This window comes from Malaclemys terrapin, chromosome 23 (genome assembly GCF_027887155.1).
Source record: "Malaclemys terrapin pileata isolate rMalTer1 chromosome 23, rMalTer1.hap1, whole genome shotgun sequence".
In the NCBI taxonomy this organism is placed as follows: domain Eukaryota; kingdom Metazoa; phylum Chordata; order Testudines; family Emydidae; genus Malaclemys; species Malaclemys terrapin.
Genome location: NC_071527.1, coordinates 11925299 through 11948942, shown reverse-complemented (window position 1 = coordinate 11948942; position 23644 = coordinate 11925299). Strand labels below are relative to the sequence as shown.

Below are 23644 nucleotides of genomic sequence, written 5' to 3'. Positions count from 1 at the left end.
TGGAGATCTGGCAAGGGCTGGGGGAACAAGGAGGGGGCAAAGTGAGCAGCTGGCACAATGATGAGTCCAAGCTGGTGCCAATTGAGGCCCTGCAGAGGGAGCTGAGCCCACAGGGCGAATGGGCAGCACAGAGTAGGGGGTGTTTGGAGCGGAGCAATGCCAAGCAATGTCTGTTGGAGGGAATAACCTGAGATCTGGGGCAGCCCCCAGGACCAGCACCAACTGCATGAGGGCCAGGCTACCCTGGGGGCAGTTTGATGGAGCTGCAGGGATGGAGGTGGCCGATGTGTTGTGGCATAGGGGCACATGGTTGGGTGCTGAGTGCAGGGCTGGGTGCCCACCCACAGAGCACAGTGGGGGGATGGGATGGGCCAGAGACAACTCCCCCCCCCCCCCCAGGAACCCCTGGAAACCAATAAAAGCAGAGGAAATTGATGGACTCTAGCCCCCCCACCCTGCCCCAGAAAGGCAGACCAGCTGGAGACTCCATGATGCTGCCCCTAGGAACTTCATTGCCAGTGACGTGATGTATAAGGCGCCCAGATGCAGTGGTGATGGGCATGTGTCCTTCCTGCACTGGCTCCAGGCGGGAGGGACTCACACCAGTGTGCCCCCTCTCTGCAGGTGCCAGCCTGGGCTGATTGGTGAGCGTTGCCAGTTCCAGGACCCCTGCCACCAGTCGCCCTGTGCCAATGGGGGCGTGTGTGAAAGCTCCCTCAAGGATGGCACCGTGCAGTACCAGTGCACCTGTCCCAAAGGCTTCCGAGGTGAGGGTCATGTAGGCGGGGGGCATGCTGCTCTAGGGGAGGTTGGGGAGGGGGTGGGACCAGCTTGGCCCGGTTTGAGGAGGTGTCAGGATCTGACCAGGCCGGAGAGGAGAACCCATGCCACCCAGGCCTAGGGGAAATGGGGGATGGCCATGGGGGTGCTGTGGGAGATGGGGAGGGACCCTCAGCCCAGCTGGGGGAGGGGAACGGAACCTGACTGGCTGGCGTGGGAGGAGGGCTGGGCACATCTTGGCCCCGGAGCGGGGACCTGCTGGACCTAGGGGGAAGGGCTCTCTGGAGGGTCCTCATGCCCAACCAGGCCCCGCTCACAGACATCCCCCCCTCCCCCCAGGTCAGGACTGCTCCCTGGGTGATGCCTGCGCCAACAACCCCTGCGCCAACGGGGCCCGTTGCACCAACTGGAACAGCCGCTACAACTGCACCTGCCCGCCAGGCTACCAGGGCCGCAACTGCCGCACGGACGTGGACGAGTGCCGGGCACCGGGCGTCTGCCGCCATGGGGGCACCTGCTTCAATACGCCGGGCTCCTTCCGCTGCCAGTGCCCGGCCGGCTTTACGGGACAGCTGTGCGAGAGCATCTACACACCCTGTGCGCCCTCACAGTGCCTCAATGGGGGCACGTGTCGCCAGACCGGGGAGCTGAGCTACGAGTGTGCCTGCCTGCCGGGTGAGGGGCTGGGGGGGCGGGGGGGCAGCGTTTGGGAGCAGCAGGGGTTGGTGTGTGGGGGCTTGGCCGGGACGGTGCTGGAGGAACCTCTTTGGGGGGATGCTGTCCCCTCCCTTAGCCCTGGGAGCAGGGGTTGTTGGGGGTGTGTCTCTCCCCCTGCCCTGGCACGTGTGCCCACGGGGCTGGCGGCTCCGGGCCGCACTGCAGGAAGCTCATCGGAAGCTGTAAATGGCGCCGGGGGATCCTGGACTCCGGCCAGGAAGGAAACAATCCCAGGGAGCGTCCAGGAGAGCAGCATGGCCGGAGCTTGTGGGGGAGGGGGGGCACTGTCCCTCCCAACCCTGGGCCATCCCCTCCCCTGCTCCCCAGAGCCCTCTTTGGCCCCCTCCCCACCTCAAGCTGACCGTTTCTTTCTCCCCGTTAGTCCCTTCAGCCCCTTCCCCCCAAGTAATGGCTCATTCTCATCTAAGCTGCAGCTCTGCTCCTGCCAAATCCTGCGCCCTCTGCCAGCTGGCCTGGCCCTGGGAACACAGGGAAGGAGGGGTATGGTCTGGAGGACCCTGTGTGTGGGGGGCGACCAGGCCCTGTGGTCCGTGTGGGAGGTGAAGTGGCTCTGAGGCAGCTGTGTGTTTGAGGGGGAGCAGGCTCAGAGGGTGCTGTGTGTGTGTGTGTGTGTTGGGGGAGTGGGTTTGGGGGTGCTGTGTGTGCATGTGGGGGGGGGCAGCAGGCTTGGGGGTTCTGTGGGGGGGGCAGGCTCCGAGGGCACTGTGTGTTTGAGGGGGAGCAGGCTCAGAGGGTGCTGTGTGTGTGTGTGTGTTGGGGGAGTGGGTTTGGGGGTGCTGTGTGTGCATGTGGGGGGGGGCAGCAGGCTTGGGGGTTCTGTGGGGGGGGGCAGGCTCCGAGGGCACTGTGTGTTTGAGGGGGAGCAGGCTCAGAGAGTGCTGTGTGTGTGTGTGCTGGGGGAGTGGGTTTGGGGGCACTGTGTGTTCATGTGGGGGGGCAGCGGGCTCAGGCACGCTGTGTGTGCATCAGGGGGAGCAGGCTTGGGGGTGCTGTGGGGGGGGGAGCAGTCTCCGAGGGGACTGTGTGTTTGAGGGGGAGCAGGCTCAGAGGGTGCTGGGGGCGGGGCAGCGGGCTCGGGGGTGCTGTGTGTGGGGGCGGGGAGCAGGCTCCGAGGGCACTGTGTGTTTGAGGGGGAGTAGGCTCAGAGGGTGCTGTGTGTGGGGGTCGCCAACGGGCTCGGGGGTGCTGTGTGTGTGTGGGGGGGAGCAGACTCCGAGGGGACTGTGTTCGCGTGGGGAGGGCAGTGGGCCTGGTGGCGCCCTGTACGCATTTGGGGGGAGCGGTCTCCGACGGTGCTGTGTGTGCATGGGGAGGGGTGAGGGGGCGCTGTGTGTGCATGTGTGTGGGGAAGCAGCCTTGGGGGTGCTGTTTGTGCATGGGGGGCAGAGAGCTTTGGGGGCGCTGTGGGGGGAGTGGGGTTTGGGGAGCTCTGTGTTCATTGGGGGGCAAATGGGCTTGGTGGTGCTGTGTGTGCATGGGGGGAGTGAGGGGGTGCTGTGTGTGCATGTGTGGGGGGAAGCAGGCTTGGGGGTGCTGTGTGTGCATGGGGGGAGCTGGCTCTGTGTGGCAGGGAGCAGAGAGCTCAGGGGCACTGTGTGCGTGTGGGGGAGGAGTGGGCTCGAGGGCGCTGTGTGTGCCGGGGGCTAGAGAGCTCAGGGGCACTGTGTGTGCCCTGGGGGGGAGAGGGGGCAGTGGGCTCAGGAGTGCTGTGTGTGTGTGGGGAGGGCAGGCTCCAGGGGCGCTGTGTGCACGTGTGGGGGGGGGAGTGGGAGCTGGGGTGCTGTGGGTGCGGAGCAGGGCGCTGTGTGTGCGTAGGCGGGAATTGGGCTTGGGGGTGCTGTTTGTGTGTGAGGGGGGGAACAGTGGGTTTGGGGTCGCTGTTTGTGCGTGGGGGGGAGCCGTGGGCTCGTGGGCGCTGTGTGTGCATGGGGAGGGGAGCAGCGGGCTTGGGGGCCCTGTGTGTATGTAGAAGGGAACAGGCTTGGGGGAGCTGAATATGTGGGGGGGAGCAGTGGGCTCAGGGGCCCTATGGGGGGAGCAGTGGGCTCAGGGGCGCTGTGTGTGCGTGTGGGAACAGCAGCTTGGGGTGCTGTGTGTTGTGGAGAGGAGTGGGCTTGGGAAAACTGTATATGTGGGGGAGCAGGCTCAGGGGCCTGTGGGGGGGACAGCTGTGTGTGTTTGTGAGCAGGGTTCGGGAAGCTGTGTGGGGGTGGGGGGACAGCGGGGTTGGGGGTGCTGTGTGTGCGTGGGGGGGAGCAGTGGGCTCGTGGGCACTGTGTGTGCGTGGGGAGGGGAGCAGCAGGCTTGGGGGCCCTGTGTGTGTGCGTGGCGGGGGGAGCCAGCTCTGGGGGTGCTGTGGGGGGGGGCACGGGAGAGCTGGCTTGGGACCCCATGTGTGCGTGGGGCAGGGGAGCAGGGTTGGGGGCGCTGTGTGTGCGTGGGGCGGGGGAGCGGGTTTGGGGGTGCTGTGTGTGCGTGGGGCAGGGAAGCGGGCGCTGTGTGTGTGGGTTGGAGGTGCTGGCTCTGGGGCACTGTGTGTGTGTGGGGTGGGGGCACTGGCTTCGGGGTGCTGTGTGTGTGGGTTGGAGGTGCTGGCTCTGGGGCACTGTGCGTGCGTGGGGCGGGGGCGCTGGCTTGGGGGCGCTGTGTGTGTGGGTTGGAGGTGCTGGCTCTGGGGCACTGTGTGTGTGTGGAGTGGGGGCGCTGTGTGTGTGGGGCGGGGGAGCAGGTTTGGGGGTGCTGTGTGTGTGGAGTGGGGGTGCTGGCTTGGGGCACTGTGTGTGCGTGGGGTGGGGGCGCTGGCTTGGGGGCGCTGTGTGTGCGTGGGTCTGTTCCTGTTGCAGCGTGGCCTAGGGCCGAGCAGAGCTGCGCGGAGCCAGAGGGGCGGGCAGCCACCCGTTCCCCCTGCAGCACACCCTGCTGGAGCCTGTGGAGCGGGCCCCCCATGGAATCTGGTCCCGCCATGCTCGAGGCAGCTCTGTTGTGACCCTGGGTTTTTTCTCACCCCTCCTGGCCAAGCTGCTGAATCTCCCATTGCCCCGGTGGTGCCAGCCAGGGGCAGGTGGGCATGGGCATTGCAGGGCCTGGCCCAGGGCCCTGTCCCCTCAGGGCTTTGTCTGATAAATGCCCCATGACAGGCTCCTGACTGAACCCCCTCCCTTGTCTGCAGTGACCTCTCGCCCTGCTCCCTGACCTTTCGCAGAAGCCCCTGCTCCTCTTGCTGCAAGCCCCCGTGTGGGCAAAGCCGGGGAAAACTGGCCTGCCTCACTCAGCCCTGCTGGGACCTGCATTTGTTCCAGGGGTCTGCTGGGTTGCAGCAAGGGGCTGGGGACTGGAGCCAGGACTCCTGGGTTCTATTCCCAACACTGAGCAGGGCGAGGGGGCTAGTGGGGGGAGGCGGGGGCTGGCAGTCAGTTGCCTGGGCTCTGTTTCAGGTTTAGCCACAGAGACTCTGTTTGGCCAGCTGCCTCTCAGATTGGGCTGGGGGTGGATTTGAGCTCTGTGCCTCTTGGAGACTGGGTGGGAGGCGCTCTGGGCTGGGGCTGGGGAGTGGGTGGGAGACACCTGGGGCCAGGGAGTGGGTGGGAGGCGCTGGGGAACGGGCGTACACACACACTCTCTGACAAGGCCGTGCTCTCTCTCTCTCCAGGCTTCGAAGGGCAAAACTGTGAGATCAACATTGATGACTGCCCGGGCCACAAGTGTCTGAATGGAGGCACCTGTGTGGACGGGGTCAACACCTACAACTGCCAGTGCCCGCCCGAATGGACAGGTACCACCCAGCGCCAGGAGTTAACCCCTCATTGCCCACCACCAGCTGTGTCAGCACTGTGGGCCCTGAGCCTTAGTGCCAACATCCAACCCTGTGGGCAGGGACTGTGTGCCCAGTAGCCCAGGGCTGCCATAGGCCCCAGGAGGAATGTGACATGGGGCCTTCCCTTCTAGGGGGCGCCGGCTCTGATACAGCCCCAGGACGGGACTGGCTGGCTCAGGGGGTGGGGAATGGGACACGGGGCCTTTCCCATTTATCATAGAATATCAGAGTTGGAAGGGATCTCAGGAGGTCATCTAGTCCAACCCCCTGCTGGGGGGACTGGGCGGGGGACTGGCTGGCTCGGGGTGGGGAATAGGACACGGGGCCTTTCCGGCTCAGGGTAGGCAATGGGACACGGCCTTTCCCCTTTATGGGGCACCGGCTCTGATCCAGTCCCAAGACGGGACTGGCTGGCTCAGGGGGTGGGGAATGGGACATGGGGCCTTTCCCCTCTAGGGGCGCTAGCTCTAACCTGCCCAGGCTCAGCCCCCTTCTCCCCCAGGCCAGTTCTGCACAGAGGACGTAGATGAGTGCCAGCTGCAGCCCAATGCCTGCCACAATGGGGGCACTTGCTTCAACACCAACGGTGGGCACACCTGCGTGTGCGTCAATGGCTGGACGGGCGAGAGCTGCAGTGAAAACATTGACGACTGCGCCACGGCCGTCTGCTTCAATGGGGCCACCTGCCACGACCGCGTGGCCTCCTTCTACTGCGCCTGCCCCATGGGCAAGACAGGTGAGGTGGGAAGGGGGGTCCGGCCTGGCTCAGCCCAATCTCAGATCTCCAAGCACCCCTCACTGCCGGATTTGGGATTCTTCCCCCCATGCCTAACCCCCCCGACGATCTGTGGGGGGCTGAGGGGTTGGCCAGTGGGATGGGAAGGGCTAGGAAGGACCTGAAGGGGCAGGAGGTGGCTGAGTGGAAGGGGGCAAGAAGATGGGGGCAGGAGGAGTGGAAGGGGGTGGGAGGGAGACCTGAGGTGAGGGTGACAGGCTGGCTGAGTGGAAGGAGTTGAGAGGAAGGCTGTGAGGGGTAGGGAGCTGGGGCAAGGGCAATAGTGTGGGAGCGCAGATCAGGGAGGACTGGAGCTGGCTGGGGGGTGTTGGTGGGTGGCTGTGTGGGTGGGAGATACTAAGGCCAGATGGGGCTGGGGGGTTGGTGGGTCTGTGTGGGTGTGGGGGGACAGGGGCTGCCTGGGGAGGGGGGGGGCTGGGGCCAGCTGTGGGGTGGTTGGTGGGTGTTTGTGCGGGTGCGGGGGACTGGGGCCAATGGGGGGTGTCTGTGCGGGAGGCCGGGGCCGGCTGCGGGGTGGGAGGGTTGGTGTGTGCGGGTGGGGAGGAGGGATGAGGAGCATTGCCTTAGCCTTCCAGGATGGGGCTGGCACTCTGCTCCCTGAGGGCCAGGCTAGCTGGGGTTCCGGAGGGTGGTTGCCCCACTGCTGTCCACGCCCCTCACTTCCTCCCTCTGCCAGGTCTTCTGTGCCACCTGGATGATGCCTGCGTCAGCAACCCCTGCCATGAGGATGCCATCTGCGACACCAACCCTGTGAACGGCCGGGCCATCTGCACCTGCCCCCCGGGCTTCACTGGGGGGGCCTGTGACCAGGATGTGGATGAGTGCTCTATTGGTGAGGAGGGGCCCACTGCCTTGGCACAGGATTGGGTGCGCCTGGCCCTTTGCTCAGTAATGGGGTAGGAGAGGCTGGGCCAGGATTGGGGGGCGGGGGGCTGGTGGCTAGAGGCCTGGCCCTTTGCTCGGGGTTGGGGTTGGGGAGGCCTGGCTGGGATTGGGGTGAGGCAGGAATTGTGGGGGTCTGGCCCCAGCCCCGTCTCTGACTTGGCCACGTCCCTGCAGGTGCCAACCCATGCGAGCACTTTGGCCGCTGTGTGAACACGCAGGGCTCCTTCCAGTGCCAGTGCGGGCGCGGCTATACGGGTCCCCGCTGTGAGACTGACATCAACGAGTGCCTGTCCATGCCTTGCCAGAACGACGCCACCTGCCTCGACCGCATCGGGGAGTTCACCTGCATCTGCATGGCGGGTGAGCACTCAGCCCGCCCCCTGCATTGCCCGCAGGATGCCCAGTTCAGCCTGCCTCAGAACAGCTGAACTGCAGCCCCGGAGTCCTTGGGGATGTGTGTGCTCAGGGGCTGGGTCCCTGCCTTGAGGGGAGACTGGCTCTACACCCTTTCCTCCCCCCGACACCAGGACTCTGAGAACAGCCTGTGTCTCGGAGCACCAGATCGCCTGGGGAATGGGGGCCAGTTTATCCCCCAAGATGCCAAGTGCTGGTTAAGTGATTGTGAAGTTGACTGGGAGCCAGGACTCCTGAGCTCTGTTCCCAGCTCTGGGAAGGGAGGGGAGTCCAGTGGTTAGAGCAGGGCAGACTGGGAGCCAGGACTCCTGGGTTCTCTCCCCAGCTAGGGGAGGTGAGCATTGTGCTGTCAATCCAGGGGCTGGCTGGCCTGAGTGTCTTGAAATGAGAGATGTGATTCTGTCCCCCCGCCCCCCAGGGCAGGTGCAAGGCGTAACTGTCACGGAGTATTGGGGGACTCAGGGCCCTGCACCCCCGGCTTCCTGCGATTCACCATGACTCTCAGCCAGCCAGTAAAGCAGAAGGTTTATTTGGATGACAGGAATACAGTCCAAGACAGGTCTTGCAGGCACAGACAACAGGGACCCCCTCAGTTAGGTCCATCTTGGGGTCCCCGGGCATCCAAGCCCAGCCCCCCTTGGGAGGTCAGAGCCATCTATGCCCCCCAGCCCTCTCTCCCTGCCTGCTTCCAGCACTCTGCTTTCAGCGACCCCTCCCACAGCCTTTGTTCAGTTTCCCGGGCTAAGGAGTCGCCTCCCCTTCAACCCCTTCCTGGGTTCTCATGTTACACACTCAGGTATGCGCCCTCGGGCGCCCTCGGGCGCCCTCGGGCAGATCCCATCCTGCAATGCAGACTATCCCAGAACACTCCCCTGTCAGCATTCACAGACCACCGTGAGAACAGGCCCAGTTCGTCACATCTCTCCCCCCTTCGAGACCGAACTGAGCAGGGTCACTTTAGCCAGTGACCCGGGGAAGTTCGAACCTACCCCCGTTCCCATGGATGCCCCCGCATCCCTCCAGTTCCTTGGTGGGAATTACACCAGGCCCCTTCAGTTTCACGCCCCCCCTTAGGTCGGGGTGCTTGATGGCACTCGCAGTTCGCATGTGGGAAGGTTTATGCGGCCTGTGCCCTTTTCCCACCCCCATACCTCTGGGGTTCCAACTGGGCTGTGGTCTTCTCCCAGCGCTCCAGTCTGGAGGTCTGTGCTTTGGGCTCTCTTGGTTTAGAGCCGCCCTTTTAACCTTGGCCACCCTCTGGAAAGGATCCTTTATGCTGGGCAAGGGTCCTAAAGCTGTTTTCCCCTTGTCCCAGGCCTTCCTCCCCCTCTGACAGGGGTCACAGGATCCGCAGTACTGTCGGACAGTAACAAAGACCCCAGGCCAGTAAAAGCTCCGTAGCAGCCTCTGCTGGGTACGCCAGGTTCCCTGGTGCCCTGAGAGGGGAATATCATGGGCCCGGCACAGCAGCTGGCGGCGATACTTCTGGGGTACCACCAGCTGCCTCCTGATCCCCCCTGACTCCATTTCCCCTGGGGGAGCCCATTCTCGGTACAGGAACCCCTTCTCCCACAGGAACCTTTTCCGGCCACCTCGTCCCATGGTCTGTACCGCATTGAGGTCGGCTAGGTCCCTTATCTTCCGCAAGGAGGGGTCTCTCTGTAACTCGGCCTGGAACTCAGCAGCTGGGACAGGGATGGCCACCTGCTCTTCCTCGCCCGCTGGGCCTGAAGCTGCAGCCTCCCTGAGCCGTGTCCCTGGGCGTTCCCTCCCCACCAGGTTAGGGTCCTGCGCCTCAGGCAAGGCACCCCCCCCAAGGCCAGGGCGCAGTGCCCCTCGCCGGCTCTGACTGCGGGTCACAACCAGTGCCTTTTGGGGGTTGCTTGGCCAGTTCTCCAGGTCCCCCCCCATCAATACCTCAGTGGGCAAATACGGGTGTACCCCCACATCCTTGGGGCCCTCCTTGGCCCCCCACTTCAGGTGTACCCTTGCCACGGGTACTTTGACTGGTGTTCCGCCCACCCCCGTCAGGGTCAGGTAGGTGTTGGGCACCACCTGATCTGGGGCCACCACCTCGGGCCGGGCCAGCGTCACCTCTGCGCCCGTATCCCAGTATCCACTGACCTTCCTCCCATCCACCTCCAGGGGAACAAGGTACTCTCTCCGGAGGGACAGCCCCGCGCCTACCATATAAACCAAAAACCCTGAGTCTGGAGCATCCAGCCCCCTAGAGGAGCTGGCCTGGAGCTCTCCTCCCTCCTTAGCAGGTGGTACTCTGCCAGCCCCTCTTCCCTGGGAATGCTGCCTTTCGCCGGGCTGGGTCTCTACCCAGTTAACCCTCTGTGGGTTCGGTCTGCTCAGTCTGTCCCTGAGCCTAGGGCACTGGGCCCGTATGTGGCCCTTTTGGCCACAGTGGTAGCAGCCCATGTCCCATGGGTCCCCTTGAGTAGGTCGGATGGTCCTGATGCCGGATGCTCCCCTCTGATGGGTTTTTTCTGTATTTTCCCATGGGGAGGTCCCATGGTGACTCTCTCTCTGCGTTGTGGTGGGACTGTTCCTTTGGGACTCCTCCCTTTTATCTCCTGACCGGCTCTTTACAAACTCATCAGCCAGCTGCCCGGCGTGTCGCGGGTTCTCTGGCTTTCTGTCCACCAACCACAGCCTCAGGTCGGATGGGCACCGGTCATACAGTTGCTCCAGTACCAGCAGTTTAATCAGGTCCTCCTTCGTCTGGGCCCCACCAGCCCACTTGCTGGTGTATCTCTCCATGCGGGCGGCTAGTTGCAGATATGAGATCTCAGGGGTTTTATCCTGACTCCGGAACCTTTCCCGGTACATCTCAGGAGTCAGCCCAAACTCTCGTAGCAGGGCCCTTTTGAATAGTTCGTAGTCCCCTTTCTCTGCCTCTCCCAGTTGGCGGTACAATGCCACGGATTTGGGGTCCAGTAAGGGGGTAAGGACCCGGAGTCTGTCCGCGGGGTCCACACGGTGCAGCTCGCAGGCCGTCTCAAAGGCCTCCAGGAAGTCATCCATGTCCTCCCCCTCCTTGTATGGGGCCATGATGCACTTATCAAAGCTCCGTGCAGTCCTGGGTCCCCCCTCACTCACCGCAGCCGGGGGTTCGCTGCCCTTCAATCTCGCCAGTTCCAGGTCATGCTGACGCTGTCTCTCATTCTCCTCCCGTTCATGCTGTCTCTGTCTCTCTTCACGCTGATGCTGTCTCTCTTTCTCCTCCCGTTCACGCTGATGCTGTCTCTCTTTCTCCTCCCGTTCATGCTGACGCTGTCTCTCTTTCTCCTCCCGTTCACGCTGATGCTGTCTCTCTTTCTCCTCCCGTTCATGCTGTCTCTGTTGTTCACGATCCTCCAGCTCTCTCAGTTTTAGCTCTTTCTCCCATTCCAGCCAATTCCGCTCCCCGGATGCCGAACGTCGCCGGGAGGATCCTCTGCTGGCCGGCGGGCTTCGCCGGGGGGATCCCCTGCTGGCCGGGGGGGTCACGGCGCCCTCGGTATTTGCTGGGCTCCTCCCCACCCTTCCCCTAGGCATAGGAAGGAGGGGTCTCGGGAAGCCCTCAGCAGCCGGCTGACCACTCCCAGCTGGGACAGACACTGGTGCCTGCGCTGCATTTGCCAGGCTGCTTCCCTGAGACACAGGGATCAGTTCATTCGCGCGATCTTCTGCCTCCAGCTGGGCAATGAGCTGTTCTTTGGTGAGCCTCCCAATGCGCAGCCGCCTCTGCTTGCACAGCTCCACCAGGTCGCTCTTAAGCCGCTTGGCATACATCTTCCTGCTGCCCACTCACCGGCCTGTGTGCTCACAGCTCCCCACAGTTCCCAGGGGGACCCCTAGTGTGCCAGCCCTTCTCGAGGTCACCGCCTCTCTGCCAGGGTCGAGCTGCAGACTCCTCCGCCCCTGGGACCACTCGCTGCGATCCCCTCGGGGGACCCTGTTACTGCAAAAGTCCTTCTCGCTGGTCACACACTCCCAGGGGTAATAACCGTCTCTCTCTCACTCTTCAGCACGCCTGGTCCCCGTCAATCCCCCTTCGTTTTACTGCTCCCCAGTCACTTACTGCAGGAAGCGCCGAGGAAGCGCCGTCCACGGGGTGCAGTAGATCCCACCGCTGCCACCAGTTGTCACGGAGTATTGGGGGACTCAGGGCCCTGCACCCCCGGCTTCCTGCGATTCACCATGACTCTCAGCCAGCCAGTAAAGCAGAAGGTTTATTTGGATGACAGGAATACAGTCCAAGACAGGTCTTGCAGGCACAGACAACAGGGACCCCCTCAGTTAGGTCCATCTTGGGGTCCCCGGGCATCCAAGCCCAGCCCCCCTTGGGAGGTCAGAGCCATCTATGCCCCCCAGCCCTCTCTCCCTGCCTGCTTCCAGCACTCTGCTTTCAGCGACCCCTCCCACAGCCTTTGTTCAGTTTCCCGGGCTAAGGAGTCGCCTCCCCTTCAACCCCTTCCTGGGTTCTCATGTTACACACTCAGGTATGCGCCCTCGGGCGCCCTCGGGCAGATCCCATCCTGCAATGCAGACTATCCCAGAACACTCCCCTGTCAGCATTCACAGACCACCGTGAGAACAGGCCCAGTTCGTCACAGTAACCTTCTAACAACACCTCACAGTGAGTTTGTTGAGACTCAGCCCAGTGCCCAGCGGGATGGGAACCTGGGTCCCCTGCCCTGTATCCCAGCTGGCTCTAGCCAGCCCCATCTGAGAGGCCAGGGCTGGATGGGCGTTGGGTGCCCCTCTGTGACAGGGCTCCCCGTGGACAGAGCCCGGCCTGGCCTGCATTCCTCTCCTGTCCAGAGCAGGGAATCCTGGCTTGGCTCGGCTCCCAGGGGTTGGGAGCGGTTGGGAAGCCCAGGCGGTTGGGGCGAGGGCCCCTCCCCTGGCAGCCGGATGGCGGGATCCCGGGGGCTGGGCCTGGCAGGGAAGGATGCAATGCTTAATTTGGAATGAAAGAGGTGCCAGGGCTCAAGCATAACAGATGCAGCGGGGCCGGGGCTCTGAGCTCCCAAGCCCAGCGGGGGCCGGGGCTCTGAGCTCCCAAGCCCAGCGGGGGCCGGGGCTCTGAGCTCCCAAGCCCAGCGGGGGCCGGGGCTCTGAGCTCCCAAGCCCCGCGGGGGCCGGGGCTCTGAGCTCCCAAGCCCCGCGGGGGCCGGGGCTCTGAGCTGGCAAGCCTTGGCACAAGTTAAGTCGTGGAGCTGGCTGTGGAGCCGGCGCCACACCCGGAGGTACTGGAAGGGCAGGGGGTGCGTAGCCGGCAGCCAGACGGTGGGAGTGCAGGGCTGTGCCTGGAATACTAATGGGGCAGGGGGGAGGTCTGCGCGGGGCTGGGCTGCTCCTTTTTGTCTCCCCGCTACCCCCTATGGGGAGGAATCTTCCCCTCCTTTGTGGGGCCAGAGCGGGGGGGAGGGGCAGTGCCGGCACAGCGCTCGCCAGGGCACCAGGCCCTCTCCCCCAGTCCAGCACCCTGGTGCTCTGCTGTGCCGTGCTGGTGCCTGGGCATCCTGATGGGATGGGGGCCGCACAGGCCCCTTGTGGTGCAGGAGGGGAAGGAGCCATAGAGCCTCTGCCCCGATGCCTGTGCCAGTAATGTGGGGACCAGGGAATGGGCACAAAACCAACCCGCGGACTCCACATGCCGACCGCCTGGCCGCTCCGGGGGCCACGCACGTCGCTGAGCTCAGAGCGTAGAGCAGGGATCTGTGCTCTCCTAGCTCTGGGCGGGGACTTGGAGTCAGGTCTGTCCCCAGCTCTGGGAGGGGCGTGGGGCCTAGTGGGTAGAGCAGGGGGCCTGGGAGCCAGGACTCCGGAATTCTGTCTCCCCAGCTCCGCCACTGACTGGCCTGGGCCCTTGGGTGAGCGTTTCACCTCTGCATGAAATACTGTCCCTGTGCTTGATGCTTCGTTAAAGTCCCTGAACCAGGCAGCACCAGCGCCCCTGCCCTTCCCCGCCAAACCATCAGTTTTGTAGGGGACCCACTGCCCCCCAACCAGCAGTACTGGCAGCCCTGAGCTGGGTGTGTCCATGGGGCAGCACTGGGGTCGGGATGGGCCTGGATAGTGAGCTGGGGGGATAATAGTTTAGGAGCCCCCAGGTCCCCTCCATTCACAGCCAGGGCAGCACAGCCATCGGGAGCTCTGCCAGGCTGAGGCTGGAGGGTGCTGTGGGCCTGCCCCAGATCTATGGGCCCAGAGGCACTGGAATTTATGGGGAAAGGGGGCTCCCAGATTTTAATGGGGGCTGGGAGGGAGGTGTTGGGGGCAGGAATTCCCAAATGCGTTGTGGTCTTCCCACCCCGTGTGGCTAGCTGCAGGAGGAGCCGTAGCCCCAGGGTGCAAGGCCCTCCGGCCATATGGGAGCAGCCTGTCCGTGGGGTGGGGTCACAGCTCTGGTGGAAACCGCGGCTGCTGAGCCCCAAGAGGGAGCGGGCAGGGCTGGCTCCGCTCTCCATAGCCTGGGCACCCCCTGCTCCCTCTGACTGCTGCCTCCCCAGCACCTCTGTGTCTGCTGTTGCCCTAACACTGCCCTCTCCTGTCCCACCCCACGTGGGGCAAGAGCTCCCACTGCTGCAGCCTTCACCAGGGTGTCTGCCCCCCACACTGCCCTAGTGATGGAACCCCCTCTGGTAATGGGCTTACTCCAGACCCCCCGCACAGCCTCTCTGCCCCATGGCGCAACCCTAATACCATACAGTCTGCTGCTTCCCATGCTCCATGGCAGTGCCCTGCCCATCTGGAGTCTGCCACCTCCCCTTCTCCCCCGCCCCATGGTGCTGCCCTGCCCCCACAGAGCCTGTCACCGCCTCGCCTCCCCTGCCCCATGGTGCTGCCCTCCTTCCACATAGCCTGCCAGCTCCTCATGGCACTGCCCTGCCCCCACAGAGCCTGTCACCTCCTCGCCTCCTCTGCCCCATGGCACTGCCCTGCCCCCACGTACCCTGCTACCTCCTCACCTGCTCTGCCCCATGGCACTGCCCTGCCGCCACGTACCCTGCTACCTCCTCACCTGCTCTGCCCCATGGCACTGCCCTGCCGCCACGTACCCTGCTACCTCCCCCGCCGCATGCTGCTGCCTGCCCTGCGTGGTCCCTGCATGCAGCCTTGCCCCTGCCCCAGGGAGCTCTTCTGCCCCTGCCCCATCTCTAATGCTCCCTCTGGGTTCTGGCTGCAGGGTTCAGCGGCACATTCTGCGAGATCAATGTTGACGAGTGCGACAGCAACCCCTGTGTCAATGGCGGGGTCTGCCGGGACGGCGTCAATGGCTTCACCTGCACCTGCCCCTCTGGTGAGTCTGGCTCCTCCTGGGGCCATGGGCTGAGGGCAGGCACAGGGGTCCCAGCACGGCCTGACTGGGCTGAGGGCAGGCTTAGAGGTCCCAGCGCGGCCTGGCCGGGCTCCTCCTGGGGCCATGGGCTGGGGGCAGGCACAGAGCTCCCAGCGTGGCCTGGTCGGGCTCCTCCTGGGACTGAGGGCTGGGCCCATGGAAGTGCCCTGGGCTGGACAGGCTGGGTCCAGCAGCAGGGGGCCCTCTGGGGTGGAGGGGAGGGAGCGCTCGCTGGGGAAGCATAACCCCCTCCCCCCTGCTCCTTTCACCCTGGAGGTTACCTCTTGCGGGACTGATGGACAGCCAGGCCACGGCTCTCCGTGCTGACTGGGGACAATAGCACCTTTGTTTTCTTGGGGCCGCCTCCCCTGCTGGCACACAGCCCCCTGAACCCAATTTACATGTGGGGCAGACGCCGGTGATTGGGATGGGAGGGGAGCTGGCCTGCTCCATTGCCGGGCCCAGTGGGGAGCCTGTGCCATGGTCCTGCACAGCACCCTCCTCTGGGACAGGATGCCCCCCCCCCTAGCTCGCTCGCAGATCCACCAAGCTTACACCCAGCCCCACCCCAAAGCCCTTCTCCCCCTCCCACACGGACCCTGCACCCCATCCTGGAGTCCCGCTCCAATCCCCAGCCCCAGAGCCTACACCCTGCCCCTGAGTCCCTCTCTTCTCCCACCCCTGGACCCTGCGTCCCATCCCAGAGCTCCTCTTCTGCCCCACCCTCAGACCCTGCACCCCGCACCTCACCCCAGCTCCTCTCCTGTCCCAGCCCCACTCCTGGACCCTGCACCCCACTCCATCGCCAGGGCCTGCACCCCCAACTTGGAGCTCAGCTCCCCCCACCACTGTGGCCTACTCCCTGACCACAGCATATCCCTGTCCCCCTTACTCCTGTGGCATCTCTCCCCTCCCCCCCAGCCCCTTTGTCCACTTGGCCCCTTGCTGTTGCCCAACCCTGACCTGGAGCCTTTGCCTGAAGTTGCTCCAAGCTCGGCCCCCAGCATCTGTCCCCGAGCAGGGCTGCGTCTGAGAGCACAGCCCAGGGAACGTCCCCGAGGTGGTGCTGCCCCCTGGGGTGGCCCCAGTGCCCCGGTGGGGAGTGGGGGCTCCATGGGGAGGCAGTGCAGGGCCCCGGCATACATTTGAGCCCCCTGCCTTTCTGTGCTCAGGTTTCTCCGGTTCCATGTGCCAAATCGACATTGATGAGTGCGCCAGCACGCCCTGCCAGAATGGTGCCAAGTGCGTGGACCGGCCCAACGCCTATGAGTGCCGCTGCACTGAGGGTGAGTGAGGGTTGGTGCTGAGAGCCTGGTGCTCCGTGGCCTCAGCACAGGCTGGGCGGCTTGTCCCCCAGGGGCCACAATAGTTCCTCCCATCAGCAGCGGGCAGGGTGCCCCAGAGCACCCCCATTCCCAGGCGTGGCTAGGGCCCCCACCCAGCAGTCTGGGGAAGACACTGCAGCTGCACCCCCAACCATAAGGGGGTCAGGGGTACGTCTGTATTAAACAGAGGCATTCATGGTGCCCAGGGAGGGGGAGCCAGTGCCAAGGCTGGGACCCACCTGCCAGCCACACTCTAGGGGCTCCTCCCCTCACAGCATGGAGGATGGAGAGCCAGGTCTGGCAATGTGTTGGGCCGGTTGCCTGCACTGGGGACCCACACAAACCTGTGGCTGGGGTCACATTCCATGGGGCTGGGCTGTCCCCCTCCAGGGCCCTCCGGCATCTGGAGACGGGACAAGAATGGAACTGCTGGAGTCTGTCCCGTGTGGGCATCCCCTCCCCAGCAGGCGGGGGTGGCGCTACCCACATGCCATGTGGCTGCGGGGCACTCGGGCCACACCAGCATCACACAAACTTGGCACTGCCCCGCGAGGAGGGTCAGAGTCAAGCCCCCCTTCCCTCCGCTCCCACCCCCAGGTTTTGAGGGCACGCTGTGCGAGAAGAACATTGACGACTGCTCGCCCGACCCCTGCCACCACGGCACCTGCCTGGACGGCATCGCCAGCTTCACCTGCTCCTGTGCCGCCGGCTACACCGGCTACCGCTGCGAGAACCAGCTCAACGAGTGCCACAGCAGCCCCTGCCAGCACGGGGGCAAGTGCATCGACCGCATCAACAAGTACCAGTGCAACTGCCTGCCGGGCACCTCAGGTGGGGGCAGGGCTGGCCAGGTCTGTGGCCCCGCCCCACCCCCTCCTCCATCCCCAGGGTCCACAGCCCCTTTCCTTCCCAGGGGCGCACTGTGCCCCACCTCACCCCCAGGGGTGCACAGTACCCCTCCTCTGCATCCCCAGGGTCCACAGCCCCTTCCCTCCCCACCCCAGGGAACACAGTACCCCTCCTCTGCATCCCCAGGGTCCACAGCCCCTTCCCTCCCCACCCCAGGGAACACAGTACCCCTCCTCTGCATCCCCAGGGTCCACAGCCCCTTCCCTCCCCACCCCAGGGAACACAGTACCCCTCCTCTGCATCCCCAGGGTCCACAGCCCCTTCCCTCCCCACCCCAGGGAACACAGTACCCCTCCTCTGCATCCCCAGGGTCCACAGCCCCTTCCCTCCCCACCCCAGGGAACACAGTACCCCTCCTCTGCATCCCCAGGGTCCACAGCCCCTTCCCTCCCCACCCCAGGGAACACAGTACCCCTCCTCTGCATCCCCAGGGTCCACAGCCCCTTCCCTCCCCACCCCAGGGAACACAGTACCCCTCCTCTGCATCCCCAGGGTCCACAGCCCCTTCCCTCCCCACCCCAGGGCGCACTGTGCTCCTTCCCGCCATGTGCCTATGCTGCCCCCCTCACTCCCCCTCCAGGTCCATGGCCCCTCCCTCCCCTGGGTCCTCTGGCTTCCCTTACCCCCAACCCTAGGACATGCACTACCCCCACCTCAGAACACACCATGCCTCCCACCCCCAATCCCAGGGTGCATCCGCTGCCCTCACTCCCACCCGCCTAGCCCTAGGGCATGTGCTGTCCCCAGGAATACGTTATTCCCCCAGCTCCCCTTCCGCTGCTCCTGCCCTCCCAGCCCACACGCCCTGCTCTGGCCAGGCCAGAGTGGGTGTCGTGGGGCGCTGCCAGTGGCTGGCTGGCGCGGATGTAAGGCAGCCCCTCTCCCCAGGCGTGAACTGCGAGGTGAACTTCGATGACTGCGCCAGCAACCCCTGCGACTACGGCGTCTGCCGCGACGGCATCAACCGCTACGACTGCATCTGCAAGCCTGGCTTCACAGGTGAGGCAGGGACGGGGCCCAGCTCCAGGGAGCCCTGGCTCTGGGAGGTGGGGGTGGGGTCTTGTAACCCTGGTTCTGAGAGGATGGGGAGGGGGGGCCTGGCTCTGGGGGGTTGTTTGGGGTGGGGCCTAACTCTGGGGTGGTGGGACCCTAGCTCTGTGGGGGTGGATGGGGGGTGGGAGCAGGGCCCCATGACCTGCCTCGGGGGGTGGGGCCCTGGTGTTGCAGAGCTGGGCAGGGATGGGGTCCTGGCCCTGGGAGGATGTGGTGGCTAGGCCACGGGGTGCCCTGGGCCGAGCCATACGCGGCCCCCATGCCAAGCGGGCGTCTCATAGGACCCCTGTGCAACGTGGAGATCGACGAGTGTGCGTCCAGCCCCTGCCAGAACGGCGGCACCTGCCTGGACGGCGAGAACGGCTTCACCTGCCTCTGCCCCGAGGGCTTCCACGACCCCCACTGCTACTCCGAGGTGGACGAGTGCAGCAGCAGCCCCTGCGTGCACGGAGCCTGCCGCGACGACATCAACGGGTGAGGGAGCACTGCGCCTGCCCGGTCTGCCCCTGCCCTGCCCTCCCTACCCTGCCCTGCCCTGCCTGCATCTGCCCCGCGTCTGCCTGCCCTGCCCCACCCCGCCTTGCCTTCGTCCGCCCTCCCTGCCCCGCATCCACCCCGCCTTGCCCCCATCCTGCCCTGCCCCGACCTGCCCTGCCTGCATCTGCCCCATCCTGCCTGACCCCCCACCCCACCCTGCCTGTGTCCGCCTGACCTGCCCCCGCCTCACCCTGCTCTGCCTTCCCCCACCCCACCCTGCTGCCCGCCTGCTGCCCTGCCCACTCTGTGGCCAGCACTCCGCCCACCTGCCCTGCCCAACCTGGGGAGCGGCGCTTGGCTCGCCTGTCCTGCCCACCCAGGGGGCATCGCTGCGCCTGCCTGTCCTGTCCTATCCTATCCCCGCGTGCGCTGTGGGCAGCACTGCGCCCACCCATCCTTCCCTGCCCATCCTGGGGGCAGTGATGCACTTGTCCGCCCTGCCAGGGGGAGCCCCTGGACCCAGCGGCCCCATCCAGTGCTTGCTGTGTGGTGCCAGTTCCCCAGAGAGCCCTGGTGGCACAGAGTTGGGTCCCCATGGGGCAGGACCTGCACTGACGCCCCCTCCCCCACAGGTACAAATGCGAGTGTGAGCCGGGCTGGGCTGGCACCAACTGCGACCTGAACAAGAATGAGTGTGAGTCCAACCCCTGCCAGTTCGGGGGCACCTGTACCGACTACGTCAACGGCTACCGCTGCAAGTGCAAGGAGGGCTTCCAGGGTATGTGCCCCCGCATCCTCCCTCCCCCTCCAGTCCCCCTCTCCCTCCCCTCAACTGACCCTCTCTCTCCCTCCCAGGGACCTACTGCCAGACAAACATCAACGACTGCATCTCCAGCCCCTGCCTCAACAAGGGCACCTGCATTGACGCCATCGCCAGCTACACCTGCCTCTGTGACCTGCCCTACACAGGTGGGGCTGTGCCCATTGTGGGGAGAACAGGGTGCCCGGGCCAAATGGGGAGGGCCTGTTTCTGGGAGCTGGAGGGGTGGGGGGTCCCTGTGGTTCGGGCGGGTGCCAGGCCAGGCGGAATGAGGGGGTGTGTGTGGGGGTGCCTGTGGTTCTGGGAGGTGAGAGGTCCCTGTGGTTCGGGGGATGCTAGGCTAGGCGGAGTGAGGGTCCCTGTGGTTTGGGGGTGCTAGGCTAGGCGGAGTGAGGGTCCCTGTGGTTCGGGGGCGTGCCAGGCTAGGTGGAGTGTGGGGGGTGCCTGTGGTTCTGGGAGGTGTGGTGGGGTACGGTAGGGGGGTCCCCATGGTTCTGAGTGGGGTGGGGATTCCTGTGGTTCTGGGGGGAACGGGGGTTACCATGGTTCTGGGAGGTGTGCTGTGGTGGGTGTCCCTGTGGTTCTGGGGTGTGTGGTGGGGCGGGGTGGCGTGTCTCTGTGGTTCTGGGCGGTGTGTTGTGGTGGCTGGGGGTCCCTGTGGTTCTGGGGTGTGTGGTGGGGCGGGGGGGCGTGTCTCTGTGGTTCTGGGCGGTGTGCTGTGGTGGGTGGGGGTCCCTGTGGTTCTGGGGTGTGTGGTGGGGCGGGGTGGCGTGTCTCTGTGGTTCTGGGTGGTGTGTTGTGGTGGGTGGGGGTCCCTGTGGTTCTGGGGTGTGTGGTGGGGCCAGGGAGGTCGCTGTGGTTCTGGGGTGTGTGGTGGGATGGGGGGGCGTGTCTCTGTGGTTCTGGGAGGTGTGCTATGGTGGGTGGGGGTCCCTGTGGTTCTGGGGTGTGTGGTAGGGCCAGGGGGGTCGCTGTGGTTCTGGGGTGTGTGGTGGGGCCAGGGGGGTCGCTGTGGTTCTGGGGTGTGTGGTGGGGCGGGGTGGCGTGTCTCTGTGGTTCTGGGAGGTGTGCTGTGGTGGGTGGGGGTCCCTATGGTGGGGGGCAGGGAGGTCGCCGTGGTTCTGGGACTCATGGCAGGGCAGTTCCTGTGTTGGGCAAGGCCTGTGGCCAGGACAGAGGCCTCATGTTGCCTCTGGGTGGGGGAGTCGGAACTGCTCTCACCATTGCCCCTTTCTGCCTGCAGGCCGCAACTGCGAGAACGTGCTGACACCCTGCTCCCCTAACCCCTGTGAGAATGGAGGGGTCTGCGACCACACGCCCGACTACGAGGGCTTCACCTGCAGCTGCCCCCCAGGCTGGCAAGGTACCGTCCCTCTGCCCTGCCCCTCCCCCACGGCCTCCCTGCCCCGCCTGCTCTGACCTGTGCCCTTTCCCTCCCCGCCAGGTCAGAGATGCCACGTGGATGTGAACGAGTGTGACCGGACCCCCTGCTGGAACCGGGGCACCTGCACCAACCTGCACGGCGGGTACAGCTGTGCCTGCCGGCCGGGGTACACAGGCACCAACTGTGAGACAGACATTGACGACTGCGCCCCCAGTGAGTGTGGGGGAAGGGTTCACGCGCACTCATCGGGGTACCGCACGCCAGCTCGATCGGATCAGCCAGGGCACCGTGCGGAACCCCAGCCCTGCAGGCTACGGGCGGGGGGCACTCTCTCTTTGCAGTCCCTGCTGCCCCAGGGTGGTGCTAGGGGGCGCTATGCTGTGGAGCGGGGGTACTCTCTCTTTGCAGTCCCTGCTGCCCCAGGGTGGTGCTAGGGGGCGCTGTGCTGTGGGGCAGGGGGCTCAGTGGGGGGTGCTTTCTCCTCGCAGTCCCAGCGTACTGCTAGGGGTGCTGTTAATTGGAGGTTTCCCACTGAGTCCTTGCTGTCCCATCATCCCGCCATTCCCCATGGGCTGAGATGAAGCTGTCCTGGACAAACCCTTCCCGAGGGCTGCCTCTGGGCCTGCCTAGCCTGCTCACGCTGGGTTCTCCTTCCCCTCCCACCCAAGCGGCCGGGCAGCAGGGCTGTGGGGCTGGGGAATAGCCGCTGCTCCTTCCCCAGAGGGGGCTGGGTGAGTGAGCGGGGGAAGGGCTCTGGGAATGACAGGGATGTGGGGTGAATCTCTCCCTGGGGGTGCCTGCCCTGAATGCCCAGGGGCGAGGCGAGGCCTGGCTGGAGGCCATGAAGTGGCTGAGCTCCTCTGGCCCCTTCTGACCCCGCTGCGGGCCTTCTCACCCCCCTCGTGACCCTGCCACTTACCTGCCTGCAGACCCCTGCCTGAATGGTGGCTCTTGCCAGGATGGCATCAGCTCCTTCTTGTGCACCTGCCTGCCGGGCTTCACGGGCCCGCGCTGTGCCAGCGAGACCAACGAGTGTCTGAGCAGCCCCTGCCGCAACGGTGCCACCTGCACCGACTACGTCAACAGCTTCACCTGCACCTGTGCCCCAGGCTGGGCCGGCCTGCACTGCGAGCACAACGTGCAGGAGTGCACCGACAGGTGAGTCCCCCCCCCAACCAGGGACCCCCCCTCCCATCCCCTGGGCTGGGCTGGCCCGCACTGCGAGCATAACGTGCAGGAGTGCACCGACAGGTGAGTCCCGTCCCCCCCTGACTAGGGACCCCCCTCCCATCCCCTGGGCTGGGCTGGCCTGCACTGCGAGCACAACGTGCAGGAGTGCACCGACAGGTGAGTCCCGTCCCCCCTGACTAGGGACCCCCCTCCCATCCCCTGGGCTGGGCTGGCCTGCACTGCGAGCACAACGTGCAGGAGTGCACCGACAGGTGAGTCCCCCCCCGACCAGGGACCCCCCCGACCAGGGACCCCCCCTCCCATCCCCTGGGCTGGGCCGGCCCGCACTGCGAGCACAAGGTGCAGGAGTGCACCGGCAGGTGAGTCCCCCCCCCGACCAGGGACCCCCACTCCCATGCCCCGGGCTGGGCCGGCCCGCACTGCGAGCACAACCCTTCCCTCCCCCCCCCCCCATGCCCCAGGCTGGGCTGGCCTACACTGCAAACACAGCGTGCCTGACAGATAAGCGTGTCCTTTCCTCCTGCCCCCCCTCCCCCGCCGGAAGCCTCCCCTGGGCTGCCCTGTGAGCTCAGTGTGCAGGGGTGCACTGACAGGTGAGCCCCAGCCCCCATCAGGGAGCACCTCCAATCCCCATCTCCCTGTCCCCAGAGGAGCCCTATCTGCAAGGAGCTTCATCCCTTCAGGGGGAACCTTGCCCCTGGGATTCTTGGCACCAGCTTCCCTCCGCGCTGCCAGGCCCTGGCCCCAGCCTATGAGAGGCCAGTCAGTGCTGGGAACCCTTGAGAGAGTGGTGCCAGGCAGGGCGGTGGAGTGGGGGTGGTTGTGAGGGGCGGGGGTCGAAGGGGAGGAGTGGAGGTGGTTGTGAGGGGCGGGGGTCGAAGGGGAGGAGTGGAGGTGGTTGTGAGGGGCGGGAGTCGAAGGGGAGGAGTGGGGGTGTTTGTGAGGGTCGGGAGTCGAAGGGGAGGAGTGGAGGTGGTTGTGAGGGGCGGGGGTCGAAGGGGAGGAGTGGGGGTGGTTGTGAGGGGCGGGGGTCGAAGGGGAGGAGTGGGGGTGGTTGTGAGGGGCGGGGGTCGAAGGGGAGGAGTGGGGGTGGTTGTGAGGGGCGGGGGTCGAGGGGAGGAGTGGGGGTGGTTGTGAGGGGCGGGGGTCGAAGGGGAGGAGTGGGGGTGGTTGTGAGGGGCGGGGGTCGAAGGGGAGGAGTGGGGGTGGTTGTGGGGGGCGGGGGGCGAAGGGGAGGAGTGGGGGTGGTTGTGGGGGGCGGGGGGCGAAGGGGAGGAGTGGGGGTGGTTGTGGGGGGCGGGGGGCGAAGGGGAGGAGTGGGGGTGGTTGTGGGAGGGGGGCGGTTGTACTGATGGGTGGCGAACGGGGCATCGAGCTAACTGTGCCTGTGACCCTACAGCTCCTGCTTCAACGGCGGCACCTGCCTGGACGGGCTGAACTCCTACACGTGCCGCTGCCGCGCCGGCTTCACGGGCACCCACTGCCAGCATGAGATCGATGAGTGCCAGTCCAAGCCCTGCCTCAATGGGGGCATCTGCCTGGACGGTGTGGAGTCCTACCGCTGCACCTGCCCCCAGGGCTACACGGGTGCCCAGTGCCAGGTGAACCCTGCCCCGGGGGTGGGCGGTGGCATGGCGGGGAGGGCCAAGGACACAAAGTCCCAGCGTCTGGGGAAGGTGAACATGAGGCCTGGCATTGTCGGGGGAGCCTGGCCTCGGG

At 65.5% G+C, this 23644-nt stretch overlaps 1 protein-coding gene across 1 annotated transcript in view; it reads left to right on the top strand.

Moving 5' to 3' along the window:
- The window catches only part of NOTCH3 (notch receptor 3), a 50182-nt gene that overhangs the window by 14564 nt on the left and 11974 nt on the right, over nucleotides 1-23644 (top strand). Inside the window, exons 3-19 of the mRNA XM_054012596.1 lie at nucleotides 625-767; nucleotides 1120-1455; nucleotides 5168-5290; nucleotides 5835-6068; nucleotides 6805-6960; nucleotides 7188-7373; nucleotides 14614-14727; nucleotides 15939-16052; nucleotides 16689-16922; nucleotides 17889-17999; nucleotides 18335-18527; nucleotides 19163-19308; nucleotides 19386-19499; nucleotides 20594-20713; nucleotides 20795-20947; nucleotides 21664-21892; nucleotides 23325-23526. Coding sequence (XP_053868571.1) covers nucleotides 625-767; nucleotides 1120-1455; nucleotides 5168-5290; nucleotides 5835-6068; nucleotides 6805-6960; nucleotides 7188-7373; nucleotides 14614-14727; nucleotides 15939-16052; nucleotides 16689-16922; nucleotides 17889-17999; nucleotides 18335-18527; nucleotides 19163-19308; nucleotides 19386-19499; nucleotides 20594-20713; nucleotides 20795-20947; nucleotides 21664-21892; nucleotides 23325-23526 — 2908 coding nt within the window. The remainder of the gene's footprint in view (nucleotides 1-624; nucleotides 768-1119; nucleotides 1456-5167; nucleotides 5291-5834; nucleotides 6069-6804; nucleotides 6961-7187; nucleotides 7374-14613; nucleotides 14728-15938; nucleotides 16053-16688; nucleotides 16923-17888; nucleotides 18000-18334; nucleotides 18528-19162; nucleotides 19309-19385; nucleotides 19500-20593; nucleotides 20714-20794; nucleotides 20948-21663; nucleotides 21893-23324; nucleotides 23527-23644) is intronic.